At 40.5% G+C, this 16,872-nt stretch overlaps 1 protein-coding gene across 1 annotated transcript in view; it reads right to left on the reverse strand.

Annotated features, from left to right (window-relative positions):
• Positions 1–1,403: 1,403 nt before the first annotated feature.
• BRD10 (bromodomain containing 10) overlaps positions 1,404–16,872 on the reverse strand; it is a 52,571-nt gene continuing 37,102 nt past the window's right edge. The window contains exons 6-8 of the mRNA XM_080637064.1: positions 12,200–12,315; positions 7,749–7,936; positions 1,404–5,576 (exon numbers count right to left, since the gene is read on the reverse strand). Coding sequence (XP_080493190.1) covers positions 1,939–5,576; positions 7,749–7,936; positions 12,200–12,315 — 3,942 coding nt within the window. The 3' untranslated portion in view covers positions 1,404–1,938. The remainder of the gene's footprint in view (positions 5,577–7,748; positions 7,937–12,199; positions 12,316–16,872) is intronic.

Here is a 16,872-nt window from a genome sequence, read left to right on the forward strand (position 1 = left end):
AATTCAAAGCTTCTAGTTAGTGCAGACAGGAAAGGTCCCTATGAACACACAAGCCTTTATTCCCCCCACTTCTACAAAACTCTAGTTAACTAGTTACCAGATTACTTTTCAGAGCAAAATGAAGGGAAGCCAACATAGAGGGAGTAAGCTGTGGTCTAATTCTACAACTCAAGATCCAAACTGCCAAACTGTATAGCAAATGGGAAAGGAAAAAGAAAACTCAACAAGATGAAAAGCTGAAGCTTCATCTTGATAAAAATCAGTCTAAGAATGCTGCTAAATAAAGGTATGCATGCTTTTATCCCCCTTTAAAGCCATAGCTATTAAAAAGGCAACTAACATTCATGAGGAGTTCTGAAATCTTCCCTTTTAGTGTCTAAAAAAAGAAAAAACACAAAAAAATCCTACACATACAAAGATGTTCAGCCTGAGACTGGATCTCTCAAGCAACTAACAGAGACTATGACTTCAGATTTTAATATAGCACTTCTAAACTCATCATCATAAAAAAATCATCATAAAAATCATCATAAAATAAGAGCTCCTATACAGGCAGCTAAGTCAGTATATGCTAAGTCTCAAAAGAAACCAAAAAACGTTTTTATTTCCACGAATACTGCAGCAGGCAGCTGTGAACTCAGGTGACCTGAAGAAAACAACCCAAGGGTTTTATCAGATCAAAAGCTGAACCTAAACCAACGAATATTGAATACAGTGCAAAAATGGGAAGATTTATGTAATATGTGAATTATTCCCACTCAAAGCACTAATAAGGCCTCTTTTAATACTGTGTGATGTTTCAGCACTATCCTTCCAGACAGAACAACTAGAAGCTAAACAAAAAAAATTACAAATCTAGAAAGCATGACTGGTGAAAAAACTGGACAGCTTGTTATGGCTACATGGAAGATTACAGAGTGTTTACAGTTACCAGACACCTGGAAATGCATACAGGGCTGTAAAAAAAGAGAATAATGAACATATCTATGAGCTTTATGACAAACATGGTAGTCCTAACCAGCAACCAGTGTGACTTAGACTGGTGTCTGGGAAATGATTTCTAGCCTTACCACATCACTGGAGATTTTACGCAATATAACCAAACATTTGTTAAGAATGAATGAAGTATGGGTTATATCCTGCCCTATATTGGGAGGATCAAGATGGCCTTCCTTCCAGCTCCTATTGAATCATGTGAGATGCAAATAACAAAGAAGAGCAGAAGAGATTAAATAACTTCATTCTACTATATTCCAAAGGCTGAGATGCACCTGCTTTAAGCAGGACGATTTATATATGTATTCTGCCATGGTGCAATAGATACACGCATTTTTAAACTATTGCCAACACAAAGCAGTACAGCAACTTGATTTATTATACGCAGATTCTTCTGCATTGTTGCTAAACAGTACACTGGTCCAAAGTTACTAAAATACTTAAAAAACTATACATATGTAAACAAAACATAAATAAGACAGCAGAGTTCTTTGTACATATAGTTTAGTACAGATTGTTAGGAATTTATGAATATGTACAATTCTATACCATAGACTGCATTTTTACAATGCATAAATATTTTTTTACAGGAACAAATAAAAAATAAATTTGACAAATAAAAAGGAGATATATACTGTCATAAACACTGGCAAACAGTCCATACTGTAAGATGGAACATGTGCAAAAGGCTAGGTTTCTCCAAACTAAGATGTTTAATGAATTCGTTACTCATTTCTGACCTTTTTACTAAAGAACTCCGAAAAATTCCCAACAAACTAAAACTTTTCTTCTTAATCCCCACAGGTAAACAGGAAGGAACTGTAATCTCAAGTAATTTTTAGTAAATCAACTGTTTCAAACAACATAAGAAATTATTCAACAGTTACAACTTTCAAAGTCAGAAGAATCCCCAAATTTCAAAGTGGCTCATTTGCGATATATTCAGGATGCAGCTTTGTCAGGTTTATCAAGGCAAGATGACTGAGATGCAGGGAAGACAGTGGTAGCATTTCTGCTTGTGGATACAGCAACAGGAAGCAGTGCTGAAGACATGGAAGAAACTTTTGATGCTGGAGTATTTATAGCATTCAAAATTGCTCCCTCTGGACTGACCAACAGTTTTTTGATAGAAGTGTCTAAGTGAAGCACCGAAGTATTGCTTGGTAAATGAGAGTTTGGCAAACGAATGGCAGAAACCACAGAAGATGCAGCTACTACATTGACAGGAGATTTTATCACGGAAGATATAGATGGTGTTGCTGCAGACAATGGAGTAGATGAGTTAGCTGGAGTATTAAGTATCTGGGGTGTTGCATGTACGATGGGTAATGCATCTGCAGACCCAAAGGAATTCACAATTTTTGTGGAGCTTTTCAAATGATGTTTTGATATCTGCCAACTTAATGAATTACTTGGTGCTAGCATCATTTTTGAAGTTACTGGATTAACAACTGGTACATCTTGAGCCTCTTGACCATGGTTAATAGTTAAAGGAGGAGTCTGTTTTGTATTACAAGAGAGAAGAAGAACATGGCTGCCAGCTACAAGGCCTTGTGGTGGAACAACAAAACGAGTACCATTAATCATTATTTGAGTTCCAGGTGCCAAAGGCATACAGGTGTTAATGACTATTTTCTGTTGAATGCAAGGTTCATACAACTGACTTCCTGCTTTGCTTGTTACAGCTGGTGAAGCCGCAGGCATATGAATCGTGGAAGCACAAGTGTAAGCATAACTTTGTTTCTCTGTACTGGGAGGCACCTGCTGGCACTGCAGGGAAGAAAAACTGGGAAAACTAATGACTTTCCCTGTATTTTGTGATGGAGGGGGCAACACACTCTGAGGTTTGTGAATACCTGCATTACTTGGCATAGTAGCTGAAACTCCTGATGACTGAAACTGAAGCAGTGTGGGCAACTGGCTTTTTGGTAGTGGAGGAGGAGCTGGAACTGCTGCTAATGGAGGAACTGTGCATAACACTTTGTGGGGGGTGGTTATGGATCCAGGCAAGCTAATGACTGGAAATTGCAAAGCAGATGCTAAGTTTTGAGGAGATACTGCTGGTTGTGTTGCTGAAATCAGCACAGATGAAGCAAGATGTCCTGTTTTCACAGTCGATATACCCACAGTATTTCCAATATTTGATGTACACAGCCGACTGCCTATAACTGGCCTTATTCTCAAGGGATCATTTCCACCAACCAAGACAGTGGGCCGTGTCCCAGAAGAAGTCCCACCTGATGTTACTGAAACAGATTCTACACATGCATTTGCTGTTGTTACTGTAAGAGCATTTTCAGCTTTTGTTGTAACACATACAGATTCAGTAACTGACACAGCACTTCGACTCGCAAAACCTGGAACAGGAACCAAAGTATTACTACCTGTCAAAGACAGCGCCAAGTCCATGCTCTTTTTGTCTTCTCCCTTAGAAATGGCAGAGTGCAATATATTCACTGGTGGAGCCTGTTGTGCATTGCCTTTGGTATTTACAATGGTTTGACCTATATTTAGTCCAATTTTCACATCTTTTACTTGAGCAATACTTGGTGATGAATTTATTCTTATTGGGGCTCCTACTGTAGATGGGATCAGAACCAACTGTGGTTGCTCTGTGGCACTAACAAAGGCTTTGCTTAGGGAAGAAGGAAGGTTATGTTTCAATGACTCAGCAACTAGATTGGTGGTTGATGGGCCATTAGCAATTTGCGTGTTAATGAAAATAAACTTTGGAGCATTAACACCAGTGGATGCTGGAGAGGGTATAATACTGACTCCTGATGCCCCACAGGGCGAGAAGATAGGTGGATTTGTGAGTAATGTAAGTTTCTGGACTGGCATACCACTGATTAAATCTCCAGTTGCTGCTGAGTTAGACTCAGACTGTATAACAGTTTTAGTTTTAGTATCATCTTGTTGCAGCACATAAGAATCTGGAGTTACAACAGTGTTATTCTGTCCAATGCTAGTCACACTAAGAGGACTGTTTGGAGTTGTTGACATCAAATTGCTGGCTAATGAAATGGAGGACAAAGAAGGAGAGGACACACAGCTAGGGTTCCCTATTACTTGGCCCAAAGTGCCTCCAACAGCAGGCTGGTGTAACGTCAATTTGACATTCTTCTCCGTCGCCTGGGTAAAATCAGCTGGGAAAGCTGGAATGTTAACAGAAGAAGCTGTTGAGGGATCAAATCCAGAAAGAGATGATTGTCCAGTATGTGGGAGACCAGATGTGGCTGTTGCTACAGACGGAACAGGAGAACATGATAATGCTGTGGTTTTTGGCACAAGAAAAGCCTGAAGTTGAGGTGCGTAAGTGAAAATTGTACTAGAAGATAAACTAGGTGAAATCTGGTCTGGGCTTGTTCGCACTTTAACAATTCCTGTGTTTCCACCTCGTGTTGTGACCAGAATAGATTGTGATTCTCTTACACACACAGTCTTCAGCTCTTGCCTAGTTTCAAAGGAGTCAGTTGTCTGCTGAGGTGCAAGACTATGACAGGCAGAAGTAGTGTTTGCAGACCCACTTAGTGTTGTTGCTGATATCAAAGACTGGCTAGCTGTTGAAAGAGTAGGTGAAGTCAAAGACACAGGGGATGTGGCAGCTGAAGCTGTAGCCTTGATTTTGTCAGTTTCAGTTTGACTCACCTTAACTGTTGATAATAATAAGTTACTCGCTGAAGTTACAGCAGCCAGTGGTTGTGCAGTGTTTAGGGGACCAGTTGCTTGTGACAAGTGGGTAATATCCTTGTTAAAAATTGTACTAGGTGACCGAGTGCTAGCATTTGCAGGGCCTGTCACCAGAACAGACGTTAAAGAAACATTGACATTCGATATTTCTGATGAAGTTGTACAGTGCAAGTCAGATGATTTTTGATGTAGTGACTGAATGTCCTTGGACACAATTTTTCCCTCCTTCTGCTGAATAAGAAAACTCTTAGGTAAAATAAGAACTTGTTGCATAACTTTTTCTCCAGTTTTAGGGTCCATCACAGGTTGCATTTGAATTTTCACAGAGCTGTTCTGGAGATCTACTGGTACACAATGGACATTTGGCATTTTGTATACCATTTGTAAAGGAGTCTTTGAACTAGTTTGGCTGGGAAATGCTGGTTTTATCAGTGATGGTTCCGAAGGTGGTGAAACTGTCTTTTCAGAAGTAGATACAGTTATGCCTGTGGGAGGTGACAGCTGATTTGTTAAGGTCACTTTGTTCCCAGTATTCTTGGCAAGCAATGCCTGGATGGGTTTGGTCCCTTTCAGAAAGTTTGACACTGATGTTGTAGGATCTGTCAAGGAAAATGATTCTGGAGTTGACCCTTCAAATTGTTTCAGCTCAGTCAAACAACTATCTGGATGCAGGCTACTTTCCGAAATATGGACCGCAGCCTCATTAGTACTTAGCTTAGCTTTCTTCCTTGGTGAAAGCTCATTAGTGCTTTGATCCAGACAACTGTTTTGCTTGGACTGTCGTTTAATACATTTGGGCAGTGTCTTCTGTATTTCTTTGGAAGTTGATTCTTTTTTCAGAATTCTGTTTTTTCCTGCAGGTAAATTCATCTCCAATAGTTTCATTTCATCTGCAAGGACATTAAAACAGAAACTATGTTTTACATGTTTGTGACTGATTACCTCTATATAACAATTATATAGTGTCTAGTTAAGGCAAATTGATAGTTTGCAAGTATAAGGATATGTGGGAAAAAGAATGCCTACTTCTTTGAGGGCATCTGGTCAAGAACCTTTTCAGTGAAAAAAGATGATAATAAAGAAAGGAGGAAGTAATAAACAAGAACATGCAAGGACATAAGCCTGACCAGCATGGGAGATCATGAGGAAAACCAAACTTGGTCATTCAAAGTAACTGATGAAGTCATTTGGGACTGTGAGAATGCTTATTCCAGCAAAGTTATCTTGAGGGGGAAAAGGGAAACACCAGAAAAAAAAATATACAGAGATACCGATCTAACAAAACATTCATGGAGATAATGACAATAATCAACCTCACCAATCACACCAATTGATAGGCTATCAATAAATTGCAGGTGCCCCTTTCAGGAAGATTAACCTGGAATTTGCAATAGATATGACTCTCCAAGGCAGATCCTGGACACTTGGCTGGAAGAGGTGAGGTAATCAGTAGGGCTACACAAACTCACAAAAGGATGTGCAGTGAAAAGGAGAGGTGCAAGGACAGAGCAAGAAGTGCAACCTATGTGCCTAGTGCCAGCTGCTGGGGCATTCGTCTTCCCCAAATCCAGTGTACATGGGGGCAGTGTCTGTTATTGATTGACAAACTTCAAGACAGATTGGCCAGTGAACAGACAGGGCTGGGGCCTGGGCATATCAAGTGGAGTTCTAAGTGTGTGGGGCCTGTGGGACAAGGGTAGGGGTGCCACATGTTTCATACCAAGCATCAAGCATCACCGATCAGTGAGCAGGGGATACATGAAGTGCACAAGAGGGCCCAGGATACAGGCAGGGGTGCTGGGTGGACAGAGGTGCTGTGCATTGAGGTGTTGCCAAGGTTTTGGCAGCGCAGGGTTGGAGGAGGGGCCTTTGCGAGGACAGATCAGGAGCTGTCCTGTGCCAGACACAGCTGGCTCCAACAGAGATCCATTGCAGGACATAAATGAGCCTGTCAGCCAAGCTGGTGATGCCTCATGGAAAATGCTGTGCTGGAGAGTGTGACAAAGAGATGTTAAGAAAAAATGAAGGAGAAACAACCCTGCAGACACCAAGGTCAGTGGAGAAGATGGGAAGATGTGTTCCAGGCACTGGAACTGACTCCCCTGCAACCTGTGAAGACCCTGGTGAAACAGCCTGATCACCTCCCATGGAGGACCATGCTGTAGTAGGTATCTATGCTGCAGACTGTTGAGGACCCTATTCCATAACAGGTGAATATGCCCTGAAGGAAGCTGCAGCCTATTGAAAGCCTACAGCGGAGCAGGCTTCTGACAGGACCCGTGGCTTATGTAGCACCCAGACTGGAGCAGTCTTATCCTGAAGGACTCCAGCCAGTGGAGAGGACCCATACTGGAGTAATTAATGAAGGACCGTATCCTATGTGTGGGAAGGACCGCACACTGAAGCAAGGCAGAAGTATGAGGAAGGAGCAGCAGAGACATAAAGTATTATGAACTGACCTCAACCCCCAATTCCCAACCTGCCTGTCACTTGACAGAAGGCAGAAGAATTGGGAATGAAGTTGAGCCTGGAAGAAGATGGAGACAGCGGTGCGGTGGGGTGGAAGAAGCTGTTTCAATTTTTGTCTTAGTTTCTCACCATCCTACTCTATTTTCAATTAGCAATAAATCAAATTAGTTTTCTCCAAGTGAGTCTGTTTTGCTTGTGACAGTAACTGGTGAGTAATCTCCCTGTATGTATCCTGACCCAAGTGTTTTTCCATCTTACTTTCTCTCCCTGTCCTGTTAAGGAAGGGCTGACAGAGTAGGTTGGGTGGGCATCTGGCAGTCAGCAAAGTCAACCCATCATAAACATAAACTTTGAGCAGGCCTACTACGTTATTACAGAAATAATTAGACACAAAAATGGCAACAACCTGCATTAATCAGAATTTCTATCTTGGTCATGTCTGGCCTCTTCTAGTCTACATCTGTCAGACACACATCATGAGCAATTTCAATACTATCACAGTAGTAGGTAAGGTAGAAGTAGCATGTAAGCTCACATGGAAAAATGAAGCTCGTGAATCAAGTTCAAGCTATGAAATTCTAGTAAATGCTTACCATTGTCGGGGTGATCTTTTTTGGAAACTTCCACATGTTCTGCGGACTCTGAAGATTTACCACACACTACTGCAAATGAATCTTTGCCAGAATCAACTTCACTTTCATCATTACTCCACAATTCTCTGTTAAATTTATCATGGTCTGGATGTCTTTTAAAGTCATCATAGTCCTTCTTCAATCTAGATCTTGAAAATAAAAAAAAACCTAACAAGTAAAGAACCATACCTTTTTTATTTATTTATTTATTTTTTAATTTGTATTTGCTGCCACACAAAAAAAGTTACTGTAGAATTGTCTGTGTCCTTCAAAAATTTCAGGGTAGCTCTATCTGCAAGTCTCCAAAACCCAGAAGATGTGAAGTGACAATAACATCCCTTCCCTCACCAAAGCTGAATTCAATGTCATGGAATCTTACAGCAACAGGACGAAAGATGTTTAAACTCATAGAGTTTAGCCAAAAGATATTACTGTCATAGAAGTTATATCCAGACTAAACTCTATTCCACACAAAAATTCCACATAAGAATAAAATCTTAAACAATAGGCCAAAAGACAAATATGACCATCACTGTTTCACTACGTCCATCTTCTACTTTTTCCTTCATTGTGACAGATGAATCTGTATGGACTTGTGTATTAACTGTAATAAATATACTCTTTCCTCTGAATGTAACCCCAAATAGAGAATTAAGTAAGTTTTGTATTTCCTACATGCATCATGCTTTTGGCCCAGCTATGTGTCCTGGTTTAGCAATAGCAGTCATTTTTTCTCCTTCTTAGTAGCTGGTGCAGCACTGTGGATTTGACTTTTGGCCTGGGAATAATACTGATAAAGCCGATGTTTTCAGTTGCTGGTCAGAATGTTTACCCTGACCAAGGACTTTGTGAGTCTCATGCTCTGCCAGGGAGGAGGGGAAGCCGGGAGGAAGCAGGGACAGGACACCTGACCCAAACTAGCCAAAGAGGTATTCCATACCGCAGCACGTCATGCCCAGGATAGAATTGAGAGTTCCCGGAAGGACTGGTGACTAGTCACCGGTCGGTGAGTGGTTGTATTCTCTTCCCTTGTTATTTCCTTTATCATTATTATTGGTGGTAGCAGTAGTGATCTGTGTTATACCTTAGTTATTAAACTGCTCTTATCTCAACCCGTGGGAGTTGCATTCTTTAGATTCTCCTCCCCGTCCCTCCAGGAGCAGGGGGAAGAAAGGTGTGTGTGGGGGGGGAAGTAGACTGCGTGGTTCTAATTTACGGTCTGGGCTTAAACCACGCCACTATGGGACCATAAGGTAACTTTCTCTTTTAAGAAAACTTTCCTATCTCTGGGCCATTAGTACAGCTGCTACTGTCATTCCCATAGGCTCACACTCAACTAAAAAATGCGCACATGACAAATACATAGCTGCTTTACTTACTTGAACACCATTCAGAAACACATCCATTTATCTTGATTCTCCTAACCAGCTACGTATTTCCATTATCCCTTCTTCGAAACTATTGTTTAGTTGAGATCTAGGGAGTATTTCAATATACAGTGAACTACAGGATTCAGCTAGTGACCAATGTAATATCTAGGAAGATTACTTAGTGAATGAATAAATACATTATAGCAACCAGCACCTTGTGTGAAATATAATTTAGTCTGAATCTAACCTGTATGACAGTAAGACTAGTATCTTAAATCTACCCATTCTTATGCATTAAAATAAAGTTGTTTGCACTGAGTGCAGCAACAGACAGCTGCTATCTAAGGAGTTAAGAGGAAAGAGCCAAGCATGAAGCCCATGGCAGCTGGGGTGGAACTAGGTGACCCTAAGGTTCTTTCCAACCCTAACCATTCTATAATTCTATGAAGTTATAGCTGGCAGGGCATAAACCTCACCAGCCAGGATGCCATCCCACTACCTCTGAACGAGGGAGCAGGGCAGGCCTAGATTTGGTAACTGGGCTCAATCAAGAGGCCAGATCAGCAGGCAAGCTCCTGGTGCTGAGACAGGTCTGAAGTCAAGCTGGGAAGTCAATTTGCAGCTTCAGATCAGGATCAAGTCCAGTGATAACCCTGAGGGTCAGGACTTGGTCGAGTAATTTCTGGGAAGGTCCACAGTGATGATACAGGCCCAAGGTCAGTCTGAGGGTCAATCCAGATCAGCAGGACCTGTGGCCAGGCAGGTAACTGCTGTAGCTGAGTGGGAAACTGGTATTCCTATGGCACAGATTGAAGGGTGCAGAATGACCTGAAATGGGGATCCTAGCCATGGGCATGTGACATGATGTGGATGGAGGCTGGGTGAAGGTAGGTAAGATCCATAAAGCCTAATAGTTTACTCACAGCTTTGACACTCTTACAGAGAGGACAACCTTGAAGTCTCTATGATTCAGTCATTAGGATTTTGAGCATTAAGTTGAGACATAGAAGAACTATAGAATGACACTAGGCAACTAACAAAGCTTCTGGATGGGAATTTCCCTTTTCTTTTGAGGAGCTTCTGCTGGGGGTCTAGTGAACAAATGTGATCAGTGGAAACAAGTAACCTTTTCTTTTAAATGTTGCTGCTATTCAAATACCATTCAACATTATACTCTGTCATAATTTTGAAGACACCAGAGGACCTTTAGAAGGGAAATAAAAAAAATTGATTTTGATCATAAAGACTGCTCGTACTAATTGAAAACAGCAAAAAGTAAGGAAGGTAAACTCCAGTTTCTTATTCATATGAGGCCTTACACAGAAGCAAGGAGCTCTGCCAAGCCTTTGACAACCTAGAAGGCCAACACTGTCATTCAGTTAGTAGATGTTAGTATTTGGTTGAGACCCCCTATAGACACTGCAACTGCAGCCAGACTTTTGGTGGTGCTGTTGTTCATACGAGCATAAGCAATCTTTACTCAATTGCTTTTTTCTTTTCACATGATGCCTTTCATGCACCACTGTAATTGGCGCTACACTGCTGTCTTCCCCCACCCAACTCTCTTTCCTCCCCACAATCTGTACAGATTGATTTTCAGCTGGAGCTGTTCCCTGGTACACTATGTGTCTGTCCAAACAGTTGTCATATGAAATGTCTGCCCAAACAGTTATGTTATGAAATACATCAGCTAGCACTGCTGAATAAACTAGGATTACATCTTAGAACATACATCACAACAAATACGAATTAAATTAGCCTCAGAAATTATCCTTCACCCTAAATGCATGCTTCTCTAGCTACCAGCATACATACATGCAAGACCTCAGCCACCCAATTCCACGCTAAGGTTTATTCATGTTAGGCAAACCTCGTATACAGTATTTCTACACACTTTACATGACAGTTCTACTTCTGTATTTTATAACAAACAAAAACTAACACTAGGCACTAAACAGTTCCACAGCAGAATTTATATAAATGATAACCCCACATACTGGAAACTTAATACTTTTAGAAAGGATTTCAATCTGCCACATTTCTAAAAAGAGTTTGAACTGCTACGAACAGGAAGAAATAAGTATCTAAGGAAAATGAACAGAAACTCAAATAGAAAGGAACAGAAAAAAAGCAAAACTTGTACTTTAGTCCATTATTTAAAGCAAAATGTTCAACAACATCCCAGATTTCCAAACAAGGATTGTAATTCATGCACCGTATCGATGGAATGAGCTACTTAGGAACCAATTCTTAGTAGTTCTATGTTTACTGTCTTTGGTGCTACATTGTTGGGTTTTTTAAACATAACACTTTTTACACCTTTCAGACAAAGTTCTGAATCATGTAATTGTGTAAGTTGCTTCCTTCATACTCAAAATTCAAGCACCACTTGGGGATGGGCTGGGTATTGGTCAGCAGGTGGTGAGCAGTTGTATTGTGCATCACTTGTGTTTTCTGACTTTTCATTTCTGTTGTTGTTGTTCCCTATTACTGGTGTTGTTATTGTTGGTATTACTTTTACTATCACTATATTCTACTTTATTTTAATTATTAAACTGTTCTTGTCTCAACCCAGGGGTTTTACATTCTTTGGATTCTCCTCCCCATCCTGCCTAGGGAGGGAAAGTTGAGGGTGAAAGGGAGGCTGCATGGCACTTAGTGACTGGCTGGATTGAAACCATGACAGATGCCCTAGTCTAGTTTTCTAGATACAGGTTTTCAGCACCTCTTAACCAAATAAACAGCAATATATATTCTAAGTCAATTGCAATACAAGTATTGATAGGCACAATTAAGGATTTTAGGGGGAAAAAATACTATGGAGTTAAGCTCAACTTTATTAGTCAGCTTTGGAGACAGTAAGTCTGGAACATAAAATAATTCTTCCAAATAAAACACTGCCAGTGCCTTACTGCTCTCCTCGAAGTATTTTAATTTAATTTATTTGAGAAGCTAACTTATTGATTAGTTTTTAACAGGAGAATTCTGCTGTTTTCTACCTCATACACTCTTGTTAAAAAAAAAAAAAGACCAGCTGATTACCTGTTTCTTTGAAATGCTTTCATTAGCTTTGGTTCCCATGGTAATAGTTCATTAAGCAGTCGTATCAATGTACCATGCAATTCCTTTACTGCTTGCTTCCGGTGGTACCATCTTCCCTGCAAATACAAATGACATTAGTTTATCATTGCATTAGATCTGAACCTTGTTATATTTTATTAGTACTACAATAATCCTGGTTTACTAATACAGTGTATGAAGAAAACAGCTGCAAGAAAATATTAAGTTTCACAGTTTAGCCTTAACCTATGTTAAAGACTTTTACTGTTTTATACTACAGATAATATCCTAGTTAAAAAAGGAATACTGCAAGAATGTTCACTTTTTGTAGGTGAAACTTAAGCATAACCCTACAAAAATATCATGTGTTTAAAATTACTTAAATGAGTAACTAACACAGGTTAAGGAAACCAACCATGTATGCATACTGCTAATAGAGACAGAATTCCTACAGAAAAATCTTACTATAATCTCATTTAATGTAAGTGATGCAATTTATATTATCATCATTATTTGCAAAAACGATTTACTACAATTTTCAGGGAAAAAAACCACACAATTTTTGCATTATATTTTGTATGTTATTCAAAGTTCTATATAAAGGGGTTTTTTTATGAAAGTTTTGCAAATTGGTCATTTATGAAGTAACAGACTACGCAGTAGAATCCAGTTTTCCAACATTAAAGATTTCAGCTTTTAACTCAAATGTATAATCAAAAATTACTTTCTTTTCCAAACTGATACATGTAATCTTATGATCCTCAATGAAGAATTCATGTTTTCATAAATCTGGAAAGGCTGAATGTGGATAAAAGACATTGTGAAGTGACAATTAGCATGTATATACATACAGCAGAGTACATTTCTTAACACTCCTAGATACTCTTATAAGTACTTTTTTTCCCATTACTTTTTTCTCCAGTTTATTACATAAAAGACTGAACAATTCATATATACATAACAGCTACAAAAAGAGAAGTGGCATACTCTAGTACTTCTCCCACTTTACTAGTTCTGTGCATTTTACTTAAGTGAGGATTTTATCTCTTGACTTCTCAGAAAGGATTTAAGACAATGAGGAGACCTCTTTACAAGAAAAAGAAGCAAGACTTGGGAACTTATTTATTTTGATAGAGCGCATATCTTTCACAGCTTCCTGTGGTCCACCACACCAAGAAATGCAGAGCAGGAAAAGCTGGATGAAGCTTGACACAGCTGCCTTTCAGCAGTCAGCAATGATGATTTTCTTTTGGAGTAATTCCTTTCTATACATGTCAGCAGATCTGTCCAATGTACAGCAAGATCAATCAGTCTGAATGCTTGGTTGAAGAATGGGTGTATATTTTTTATGGATAATAATTTACATGTTATGTAACAAAATTAATACCTACTCTTTTCATTCTTTAATTAAAACTATAAAAGCGAAGATTTTAAGTAGGAAATTATGCCAAATTACCCCTTAACGGTTAGGGCTGAGCACATAAGACAAGCCAGCAAACTGTACTCTTATCTCTTTTATTTGCAGCCAGTCACAGAGGTAAACGCACTGCCCCATAAAACCTGATAATGAGCACTGGAACAGAAAACAGCATTTATATATACTGTGGCCTACCAAAGCATTTGATATCACATCCTCATGTTAGCAGTCAACAGAATTAATTGCTAACATATGAAAGAATTAATTGCTAACATATGAAAGAATATTATGTATACAGATTTATCTTTCTTGTAAGATATACAAAACATTTCAGTTTCAAAAGGATGAATTAATACAATACAAAGTATTAGTTGATTGTATCAAAACAAAAATCAAAATGGCAAAAATAAACAATGCCACCACTATCAGAATACAGAAATGCTGTATATGCATTTGATATAGCAAAAAATGAGATGTGTAAAAGCATAGTATTAAGATATTTATGTAATTACTACAGATTAAGAACAATAAGAAATTATTGATTTATGAGATTCATCTTTAAATCAGGCTAAGATCTTGGCTTAAGTAGAAAAAACGAGTACTTATGAACCAGGTATCAGCCGATCACTGAATAAACTGTGAAATGATAACTGTATCATGCATTGAATAGCCAGACATAAGCAGAAGGTTTAGATAAGAGCAGACTTCAAGAATTTACTGCCTTCATTAACACTTCCCAGAAGAACACATACAAGTCACTTGTCTTTTTGTTTACAAAAAATGAACAAACCCCCTAACCATTCCTCTGTCCCCTGAATTTTAGACCTGGTTTTCAACAAAAACAGTGTCCTCTGTATATAACCTCTCGAAAGCTCAGTATCTACTTAAAAAAAACTTTAATACGAATATTACAGCAACATAATTTTAAGCAAATGTAAGTGAATTATTTCCCATTATCCCAGTTACATAATAATAAACTTGCCTTTACAAATGTCTGTGTGGCAAACTCTACTCAGTAACACCAAACAAGCTACAAACTGATGCTTAGGAGGTTCAGGCTGGACATTTTCATCAGAGACATACAGCACTGGAACAGGCTGCACAGAGGAGCTGTTGAATCTCCTCTTTTCTTTCCTGTTTTCAATTTTTCAAAACTGGGCTAGTCAGGTCATGGATGACTTAATGCAGCACTGACAACAGTCCTGCTTCAAGACGGGAGACCTCCAAACATCCCTTCCAACCACTGACTGCAGGGTACTATGTGATGATAGATAAGAAGCCTCTCACTAATTCAGGTGTGTACTGAGTTATGTTCTTATGTGGTCTGTAATACACTATGCCAGTACCACTGCTTGTATCTTGAAAAACAGTAATGAGTGCTGTCCCTCAGGGATCGGTCTTGGGATTGGTCTTATTCAACATCTTTGTCGGTGACATGGACAGTGGGATTGAGTGCGCCCATGTGGTTCGACTGCTATGCTGGAGGGAAGGGATGCCATCCAGAGGGACCTCGACACACTTGTGAGGTGGGCTGATGCCAACCTTATGAAGTTTAACCATGCCAACTGCAAGGTCCTGCAACCGGGTTGGAGCAATCCCAGGCATAGCTTCAGCCTATCTTCATACGGGAGGTGCTCCAGCCCTCTGATCATCCTCCTGGCCCTCCTCTGGCTTTGTTCCAACAGTTCCATGTCCTTTTCATGTTGAGGACAGCAGAACTGCACACAATACTCCAAGTGAGGTCTCACGAGGGCAGAGTAGAGGGGCACGATCACCTCCTTTGACCCTCTGGTCACGCTCCTCTTGATGCAGCCCAGGATATAGTTGGCTTTCTGGGCTGCGAGCACACACTGCAGCCAGCTCATGTTCATTCTCTCATCGACCAACACCCTCAAGTCCTTCTCTGCAGGGCTGCTCTGAATCTCTTCTCTGCCCAACCTGTAGCTGTGCCTGGGATTGCTCCGACCCAGGTGTAGGACCTTGCACTTGGCATGGTTAAACTTCATAAGGTTGGCATCAGCCCACCTCACAAGCGTGTCGAGGTCCCTCTGGATGGCATTCCTTCCCTCCAGCATATCAATTGAACCACACAGCTTGGTGTCATCAGCAAACTTGCTGAGGGCGCACTCAATCCAACTGTCCATGTCACCAACAAAGATGTTGAACAAGACTGGTCCCAAAACCGATTCCTGAAGGACACCACTCGTTAATGTTTTCCAACTGGACATTGAGCCATTGACCACAACTCTTTGCATGCAGCCATCCAGCCAGTTCTTTATCCACCAAGTGTTCCACCCATCAAATTGATGTCTCTGCAATTCAGAGACAAGGATGTTGTGTGGGACATTGTTAACTATTTGCACAAGTCCAGGCAGATGATGTCAACTGTCCATCAGTTCCTTAGCCCCATCATAGAAGGACACCAAACTGGTCAGGCAGGATTTGCCCTTAGTGAAGCCATACTGGCTGTCACCAAGCACCTTGTTGTTTTTCATGTGCCTTAGCATGCCTTCCAGGAGAATCTGCAGATGGATTTCATCAGGTCCCATGGACTTGTGCACATTCAGATTCCTAAGATGGTCTTGAACCAGATCCTCTCCTGCAGCAGGCCTAAGTTCTTCATTCTCGCAGTCCCTGTGTCTGCCTTCCAAGACTTGGGTGGTGTGGTCAAGAGCATTTGCCAGTGAAGACCGAGGCAAAGAAGTCATTAAGAACCTCAGCCTTCTCCAAATCCAGGGTAGCCAGTTCTCCTGGTAGCTTCTGCAGAGGGCTCACATTGTCTCTAGTCTGTCTTTTATTCGCTACTTACCTATAGAATCCCTTCCTGTTATCCTTCACATCCCTAGCCAAGTTTAATTCTAACTGGGCCTTAGCTTTCCTAACCTGGTCCATAGCTTCCCGGACAACATCCCTGTATTCTTCCCAGGATGCCTGCCCTTGCTGCTGCCTTTTATAAGCCTCTTTTTATCTTCAAAGTTTCCTTAGCAGCTCCTTATCCATCCAAAGAGGTCTCCTGGCCCTTCTGCCGCACTTCCTTCTAGTCAGGATGCAGCACTTCTGAGCTTGTAGCAGGTGATCCTTGAATATCAACCAATAGTCTTGGGCCCCCCTGCCCTCTAGGGCTATATCCCATGGAATCTTACTAAGCAGGTTCCTGAAGAGACTGAAGTCTGCTCTCTTGAAGTCCAGGGCAGTGAGCTTGCTGCACGCTCTTCTCACTGTCCCAAAAACCTCGAAC

This window comes from Psittacula echo, assembly GCF_963264785.1.
Source record: "Psittacula echo genome assembly, chromosome: Z".
Taxonomy (NCBI): Eukaryota; Metazoa; Chordata; class Aves; order Psittaciformes; family Psittacidae; genus Psittacula; species Psittacula echo.